We start from the raw sequence: 9,374 nt of genomic DNA on the forward strand, positions 1-9,374 counted from the left end.
CTTTTTTTAAGGTTTGTAAGGGTCAGTTTCTCCCATTACAGTAAACCATGTTGTGGGTACAGATGATGACCCCGAAAGAGCAGTGTCCTTTCAAATCCAGTCTTTGAATTCCGAAACAATCCTAGGCATTGTCTTCAGATTAGAGACTTTTCAACCTTAGTCAGCACCCAATTAGCTGAGTTTGTTTGGGAGAAAAGTGACTCGTTGCCATTATACTTTGTCTTTTTTCTTTCTGGTTCGAAAAATGTCCTTGCGATCCTAATTTTAAATGATTACAATTTGTATTTCTTTGTTAATGTGCGTTGATGACAACAGCTTTGGATTTAAATCGAAGTTTGGCCTAGAGATAAAGGTCATCTTATATAGTTGAATCCCATCAGTTTTTGGTCCTTTTCGGCTAGCATGATTTTATTCCTGGACATTCAGTGCTGGTTATAAGTATACACATAAGTATGATGTCAGCAATCAAAATATGACAGAAGCTTGACGCCTCAAATGAATGTTGTTGCAATTACATTTTTACGCCAGTAGGTGGCAACAAACATTCATTTTCTTGTGGGCTTAGTCCCTTTATTAATCTGGGGTTGCCACAGCGGAATGAACCACCAACTTTTCCAGCAAGTTTTTACGCTGCGGATGCCCTTCTAGCCGCAACCCATCTCTGGGAAACATCCACACACACATTCACACACACACTCATACACTACGGACAATTAAGCCTACCCAATTCACCTGTACCTCATGTCTTTGGACTGTGGGGGAAACCGGAGCACCCGGAGGAAACCCACGCGAAGGCAGGGAGAACATGCAAACTTCACACAGAAACGTCAACTGAGCCGAGGTTCGAACCAGCAACCTTCTTGCTTTGAGGCGACAGCACTACCTACTGCGCCACTGCCTCGCCTGGCAACAAACAGTCATCTAAATAATTCTAGTGATTCTTCAAAAAATCTGATTCAACCAGTAATGAAATGTGAAGTTATTAAATCATCATCAATCTTGCTACAGTTATTAGTGTATTTTGAGATTAAAGAGTTTTGTTTCCTAAAGTCATTAACAATCCTATCAAAGTGGATGTTAAAGTTACAGATACACTCACTTACAGTGATTGGAGTTCTTTTAACAAGACTATCAGATTTTGAAAAAGATATTACGAGCGTGTCCGTTTAGATTGTTCCATGACTGCGGTCTGCAGTGCAGCTGTGATCCACGCCGCCACTTCTGCCGCACACCTGCTCATGCCAGGTCGGAACACTGGACACTCAGCTGTGGAGTGTGTTTACGAGCTCCGAGCACCGAAGACCCAATTAGAGGGCGGGTTTGCTGCATCTGCCTCGGTAGCTCATTTACACACAAACACAGCCATCCTGCTGACCTTCGTGAAGGGAACGTTCTGTTTAGAGCTATAAGACAAACACAGCTTGGGCAGGACCCTAACAGAGGTTCACATGGGTGCACATCAGGATTTTTTTGGATCCTCCAGTGATCTGTTGGCTGGAAATTATTTTTCGCCACGCATCTTTGCCAGATCGTAGACAGCTCATGTCAAAGTTGCGAGTCGAGTGGGAAAAAAAGTTCTGAAAGCGATGCTTTGATTACTCTAATGTGATGGAAGACTGACTCATCTGTCAGGCCAGACCTGATTTGAAGATTATTCATAATTGGGATCTTTCTGTGTGACCTCATTTCAGTAAATGAAGTCTGGTTCTGTATGACTGACAGACAAGCTCTGCTGTTCTTTTAGGGGCTGTCCATGCGTTTCAACCAGCCGTCTTATTCTCAGATGGGTATGGGAGCACCAAACTCCTACTTCCCCTTCAACGTGGCCGCCTTGGCCTCAATGAGCAACCAACAGTTGGAGGTAAGTAATGAGCTCCACATGCACTTTTCACATTCCTTCAGCCGGCAGCTAATTGTGGCATGCGTCCCTAGGAACCAACATTTGCCGTTGTGTTCTGCCAGCTGCTATTTACATGTGCTATGTATCTCAATGAAAATATCAAATTCAGAGTTGTTTTCATCCTGGGCTTGTTTCATCTCGTCTGGTGTTTTCTTCTCACACTTTGTTTTTCCTCTATGTGTAAGGATTTGATTAACCAAGGTCGACAGAAAGTGTTGGAAGCATCTAGTGCTCTGAAGACGGTGCCTAGGGAAGCACTGGAGGACATTGTTGCACAAGTGGTAAGTGAAAGGCAATTCTCTACACTAACACAGTTTATTGTAAACGCCTAGAACGAAGTTCTTTCCGGTTGATTGCTGTTAGTGAACATCCAAACGCCTCTGCCTTCAACTAGTAATGTGCTGCATGCTTTCCTGTAAATGTGTGACAATGACAGTAGTGAGAGAACAGCATAAATAGCATCTGATCATAACAACCTGCATTACAAGTTCTGTAATTCATCACTCCAGTCACATTGCACTTACATAGCAATACAGTTTTTTGAAGAAAGTATTAAACATGAAAACACATCAGCTATGTCATTTTAATTTAAAGTTACAAGTTCAGCTGTGGCTCTCCAGTGTGCTTGTTTTTACTCTAGTCTGACCTCAAAAGACTGGATTTCCATGTCAAAAAATGCAAAATCTCACGCCACACATATAGATTACATAATTACACAAACCAATAGTAGTGTTTTACATCCAGGGCCATCTTTTCCAGCTTAAGTTTAGTTATCTTGAACTCCTAACCCAAACTTCTGGCTTTATCTGTCTTGTTTGAATTAACAACATACTGTTTTTTCCCTTGATTCACATATTAGACACTTAAGGCTGGTTTATACTTCTGCGTTGAGTGATCAGGATGACCCACGGAGCATGCTTTATGCACTGCCATGCATTTATACTTCTGTGAGCTGTTTGTGTTGCTCTGCAATAACACTTCCGAAAGGCTAGCAGGCAATGGGTATTTATGTTTCTTTGCTGGCTTTTTGTTTTATTCTGAACGCTACTTTAATGTACATGTAGCTAAACTCGGGAACCGGTGGACGTGCAACAACTTTCTTAAATTTTGTTCAAATGTTGTCCAAAGTGTTTGACTCCAAAAAAGCATAAATATATTTATTTTCCTCGATTAGTTTGGGCCGGGTGTGTCCGGCCAAGCTCCTCTGTCCGGGTGATGTTACGTAATTTGTGGCAAATGCTGGAAGGTGATGTGACGCTCTCCACAAGTAGCAAAATCATAGAGCAGGGCTACTCAGTTGGCAGCCCGCGAGGCAATTTGTTCTGGCCTTCCAAATAGTGTGACCAAGACATCAAAAATAAATTTACTTCAGTCGAAAAACAGCCGATATAAGTATGAAGTGACGTGCGTCTGTTCAATACAGCTCAAGCTGTAGTTGAAGGCTGCACAGAGCGTGAGTCACCTGAAATGAAGCGAGTGAGTGGGGCGAGCAGCTGAAAACATTTGGATACCTAAGCTTAAAGGCTTCTCGTCGCAGCGTATCTGTTGCATGGAACGAAACTGCTGCAACTAAAAAAAAGTTATGCCACCTATGCTCTAATTTAAAGTTCTAAGCTTATACACCAAGGCTAAGACGCACGCACACTGGATTAACTATAGCAGCAGGCCGTTCACATATCGCGTCTTTTCCGCTGGCAGCTTTTTTATGTTCAATGTTAGAAATGTCAATATGCGTGCGCAAGCATGGTTTGTTTCTTCCGAGCTTATCTGAGTTCTGTTGCACAGTTGTGCTCAATTGATTTATTTAACTACAACTGTTTATTAGCAACTGTTAATTAAGTTTAAAGTATGATACTGATTAGAACTTGAAAGGGCAAAGAGATCTTATATTCTGAGAAGGTCTTTAAAAAGTCTTAAGGTGCTTTCACACCTAGACTTTTGTTTCGGAACCTGTCTCGTTTGCCCAGTTAGCGCGGTTCGTTTGGCATATGGGAATCCATCAATCCCTCTCGGATCCGTGCCAAAACAATCACTCCGAGATCGCTTGAATGAGGTGGTATCGGCTCGATTAAAACGAACTCAGGAGCGGATCGTTTAAGTAAAAAAGTGATATGATCCGAGCCTGGTTATATCACAGTGTTTTATGGATATGATAGGCATACGGCTATATGAAGAGAGAATTATGAGTATGGCAGGAGGTCATTTAACAGACATCCCGAGTCTCCCGCAAATGCACAAAGACTCCCCGTTGCCCGAAAACAAGTGATAATTTCCTGGTAATCACGCGTCTCCCTCCCGGTCCTCAAATACGTCGGGCACCCTTTTCACCCCTCCTCACCGCATCCCTCCTCGCTCTTCAGACTCGTTGCGTGCACCTTGTCAAACCCCAAACCACCACCCACCTGACAGCTAAGCAGGACTCTGCAAAATAAACCATGAAACTCGGACAAATGTGAGGAGAGTTTACTCACACGTGACTTGTTTTAGGGTGCTTTCACACCTACACTTTTGTTTCGGAACGTATCTCGTTTGCCCAGTTAGCGCGGTTCGATTGGCATATGTGAACAGGGCAATCGCGCTCTGTTCCGCGCCAAAGTAATCGCTCCGAGATCGCTTGAATGAGGTGGTCTCGGCTCGATTGAAACGAACCCTGGAGCGGATCGATTGCAGTGAGAAAGCGATCCGATCCGAGCGCGGTTATATCACAGTGTTTTATGGATATGTAATAGGCTTACGGCTATATGAAGAGAGTATTATGAGTAGGGCGGGAAGTTTCGCGAGTCTCCGGATGCCCGCAAACGAGTGATGATCTCCCGGTAATCTCGCGTCTCTCTCCCAGTCCTCAAATAGGCATCGTCGCGCACCCTTCTCACCCTCCCCACCGCGTCTCTCCTCAGACACGTCACGCGCGCGCACCCTGTCAATCACCACCAAACCACCACCTCTCCTGACAGCTGAGTGGGACGCTGCAAAATAAACCCTGACACTCTGACCAGTGTGAGGAGAGTTTACTCGCACTTGACTTGTTTTAGCTCTTTTGGTCCGATTAGAAACTTTGCAGTGTGAAAGCGAACCGCTCCAAGAGCAAAGAGCAACAATGTAACAACTGTAATCTCTGTTTCGGAACAACTGAATCGATTCACAGGTGTGAAAGCACCCTTAGCTTATTTGGTCCGTTTAGAAACTTTGCAGTGTGAAAGTGAACCGCACCGAGAGCAAAGAGCAACAATGTAACAATTTTAATCCCTGTTTTGGAACAACTGAATCGATTCACAGGTGTGAAAGCACCCTTACGAAGATATTGGAATTACCTTTAGGATTCCTGCATATACCCTGAAACACTCGCTCCAACTGGTTCGCGCGGCTCTCACCCACGTCCACACTCGTCAACAATAGAAAGCCGACCAATCACAGAGCTTGCACTACATGTCGTTGCAACATGTAGTTAATTTTTTTAAGAGATGTGCGTCGGCGTCAGCCATGGCGAGGGCTATGCAGCCACGCGAAGGCTGTGTCGGAGCATACGCTTGACGCAGAAGTATAAATCAGCTTTTAATGCTCTAGGTTCTATGTTGCTTCTATTGATAACACTGACCAAAAGCTAATTTGCACTTTACACTTATCCTGTGACTTAATTTTCTTGAAAAAGGCAATAATCATTGTTGATCCTTGTTTTGTCAAACTGCTTCAAATTCAATTATTATTTTTTATTTACTACAGGCAAGAATGAAACCTTAAAAAGAATGTTTTTAAGAAATGTTTGTGAGATAAAACAAGCTAAAATGTATTTAACTTACACTAAACTAGAGGTCTAAAGAGATTTGCCTAATTCTGTAAAGATCATTCTCAAGCTAATGGCCACTTGGAACATCATAGCAAGCAGCAAGAACAATTGCTTAACAATAGTCATGGTCATTCCTAATGATGAAAATTGTGTCGTGAGGACAATGGACAGAACGTGCATGGCCAAAGTATACTTTGGGCTTTGAGGCTGTGCTTTTTGACTGTATGCTTTGCTTTGTCATCAGTATGAAGTTTGTGTTGGGCTGAGTTCTGAACAACTGCTAAATGTGTTTGTGTGTCTGATGAGCATGCAAGTGTTTGTTGAGGTCTGCAGAATCTAACAGGTGTGGTGTTTTTGGCAGTGGAAGGAGAATCCAAGTTTACCAGAGGCCCAGGTTCACTCCATGGCTCTTGGGAGGCAGGCTGGGTTCGAGCTGGAAGTCAAACACAGGGAGGCCATTTATCGTGATGTCCTCAGCAAGCAACAAACTGTAAGTCTACTCATCTCCTTGCTGTTTTTTGACTTCTTGTGTTTCTACTGGTGCTTAAGTGATAAAAGTTTTAAACTTAACGAGGAAATGCCAAAATTATTTTTTTAGGCCACCTATAGGTTCTTAAAAACTTTTTTAATTAGGAGTGCATTGAGTTTTTGGCCACTGAAAATTATCGGTCGAAAATGGCATGACTCAGACCAGCATTACTCGCGTTACTGAGCAAACTCAGAGCACTTTTTAATCTACTTTAGCTCTCTTTGCCAGTCTCTTTGCAGTCCTTACTTTTAAACGGATTACATAAAAAGAGATTATTTGTTTTCAACTTGAATTGGTTAATGCAGAAGTAGACATATCAAGCTTTATATAGATATCATAAATCATCATATTTGTCGATTATTTGCTGAGTTTCCTTTCATTTTAGTGACGTGTTTTTCTGACCACAGTCTGCACGCGTCTCATGCAGACGCTTGAAATAATAATGCCTCGTGGATGTGGTCGCATTAAAACCAATGAGATCAGACTGAGAAACTAGACACAGCGTTGGTTTCCAACTGATTACTTTATCAAGCAATGTTTGTTTTCAAAAGTACTTTTTAAAGTGCATTTAAAAGTAGACACTTCAAGCTTTCTAGAGATACATGTCTCATCTCTGTGTGTTTCGTTTTCACGGAGTTTCAGCGCATTTTACTGACGCACTTCTAAAAGCAGCTCACGGAGATAGAAAAGACAAATTGCCTACACTGTTTGTTTTGCTTATTTTGCAAAAGCACACACGTTTGTTGTTGTTGTTGTTGTGAGTGTACACAACAAAAAGTAGACACAATAGATTTGATTGATGAATTGATCTTATCTTTACGATCAAAACTGAAAGTGTAATTTAAGTTCATTTCAGCAGCTTGATGACACTAAAGATTAAAACGTGTATACGTGGTCTTCGACCTCAGGGGGTTAATTACACGAGTTCTTTTTGAATCACCCTGTACATCAGTTCAGAAGAAAATCATTAGTTTTTTTTGTAAAGGGGGAACCAGAGACCCTTATATAACAAGACTTTCCAAAAAGTGCCATCTCAAAGTAACATCCAGTCTCTGTTTGTTCTCCAGCTAATGATGTACGTGCAGAAGGTGCTTGCCAACCGGAAGGTCCAGGAGCAGCAGTTGGCCATGGCGAGACAAGGAATGCTGCTAAACCAGCTAGCCATGCAGAATGGTCTTACAGGCCCCATGAATCAGATGGATCTGCTGGGGTTGTACCAGCAGCTCGGAGCCCTCCAGGGCCTTCCCACCCCACAGCTGGGCAAGAACCCAGGCCCATCTAAGGGTCTGTAAACGTTCGCACCCATCCTACCACTCTCGGTGTACAACACAGCTGGACTGATACAGCCAGGACACCTTCTAAAGCTCCTCGGTAGTAAGAGGAGATCCTGGGACATTTTTATTTTGGCAGTGCAGTCAATTTGTGTATATAGCCTTAATGTTATTCAAGAACTTTGTTTTCTTTTTCTCTTACACGTATTTAAAATGAAAAAAAGATATTCTCCCCAAATGCTTTTAGGCATTGCAGGTTTCTTTCCCCTTGAAATAAGGGCTGTGCATATATAAATAATATTGCAAGGAAAACAGCGCGATTGAGGAGGGACCATAGTGTTTCTGTTTCGTAACCATAGAGAGGATTTCGCCCAGTAACTACGTAATATCTGCGCTCATACCTTCCTAGTAGTGGATTGTTAATGGTACCGTGATCGCCAGTGCTCCAGAGACACTGCAGCAGACACCTTAAATGTAACGTCAAGTCAAATGGCCTTATATTACGCAGCTAGATCTCTTCAAATGTTTTAAAAACCCCTTTTTCTAATCTGCTTTTAGGTATTTAAACTTGTTGTTGCTAATCATGCTATGGAATGTCCGTGTTGTTAAAACTGCTTGCTGAAATCCTCTGGACTTTTGTAACATCAGACTTCTCGTTGTAGTGTTGCCTAGCATATTGTTGTGAGTACTGTTTATAATTTCTCTATTTCAGTTGCGTTCATTTATTTTTTTGTTTTGCTCTTCTCGTTTCTTTTCCCCCACTTGTGTTGGGTTCACGCCTGTGTTGGCGCCTGGCAGGAGTTTGATACATGTTTGTGCGGTTTAACTGAAGTTCAACCTGTTCTGATGATCTAAAAATGCGGACACTTTCCTTATCAGGTTAGTGCTCGGGCTGTATTGTTCTTTTCTTGGGCACATCTCCACTTCTGATGCTAAACTAGATGTTTGTTTTTTTATTTTATTGGCAACTGTAAGCCCTTTGATATCCACAGGGTGGTCAGAAATGTAGAGGAACTTTTTCCCCTCTTGAAAATGTTCTACTGATAGCATACACACCAACAATTTCTGCCATTAATATGATCTGCTTATTAGTATTTAATATCACATTTAAATAAAGTGACCAAAAGGATGAATTACTTGCAGGTCTTGCTTGTTGGCCTTTATTGCTGTTGCACTGGAACAACATGGGAAATTGCAAATGTTATATGTGAAAACCTTTTCTTCCTCAACCTTTTTAAACCTTTTATGCTCAGTTTTGAACAGATTTTGTTAAGGAAATTCATTATTCTGACAATACAAACAATTTTTTAAAACTGTATTTAAAAACATGTGTTATGGTCACATATACAGCACATATTAACTGCTGCAGTTTTTAATTTTCAAGTATTTAATGTTTGATCTCGGTTGGTTCTGCAAAATTGGTTAAGAATTCTTGGGTGGTGTTTTTAATCCATCGTAATCTCTGGTCGCATAGCCTGACATGCACCTCTCAAAAAAAGTAACTACATGTAGCAACGACGCGTAGGGCAAGCTCTGTGATTGGTCGGCTTGGTAGCTGTGATGAGTGTGGGCGGTGCTGAGAGCCGAGCGAGTGTTTACAAGTGTCGAGTCTCATGAATGAGCTCCAGATGGAAACTGTTTTGTGTTTATCTTATGGATAAAGTTTTTGCACCTCCACAAGTTTTAGCTACTTGTACATCAAGGTAGCGTTCATAAAAAAAAAACATCAGCCAAGAAACTCGACACAGAGGAACATAAAAACCCACTGCCAACTAGCGTTTCGGAAGTGCTATTGCAGAGCAACACAAACAGCATCCAGAAGCATAAATACACGGCTACACACAAGTCACGGCATTATAGGTCACGGCGCAAGTCACGGGGATCCCGCAA

General features: G+C 42.0%; 1 protein-coding gene across 4 annotated transcripts in view; it reads left to right on the forward strand.

Annotated features, from left to right (window-relative positions):
- atrx (ATRX chromatin remodeler) overlaps positions 1-8,620 on the forward strand; it is an 82,054-nt gene extending 73,434 nt beyond the window's left edge. For all 4 annotated transcript variants that reach the window (XM_021480976.3, NM_200653.2, XM_073921190.1 and 1 more), the window contains 4 exon segments: positions 1,745-1,861; positions 2,086-2,181; positions 6,046-6,174; positions 7,281-8,620. In XM_021480976.3, the coding sequence (XP_021336651.2) occupies positions 1,745-1,861; positions 2,086-2,181; positions 6,046-6,174; positions 7,281-7,505 (567 nt within the window). In that variant the 3' untranslated portion in view covers positions 7,506-8,620.
- Positions 8,621-9,374: the final 754 nt, after the last annotated feature.

Source organism: Danio rerio, chromosome 14 (assembly GCF_049306965.1).
Source record: "Danio rerio strain Tuebingen ecotype United States chromosome 14, GRCz12tu, whole genome shotgun sequence".
In the NCBI taxonomy this organism is placed as follows: Eukaryota; Metazoa; Chordata; class Actinopteri; order Cypriniformes; family Danionidae; genus Danio; species Danio rerio.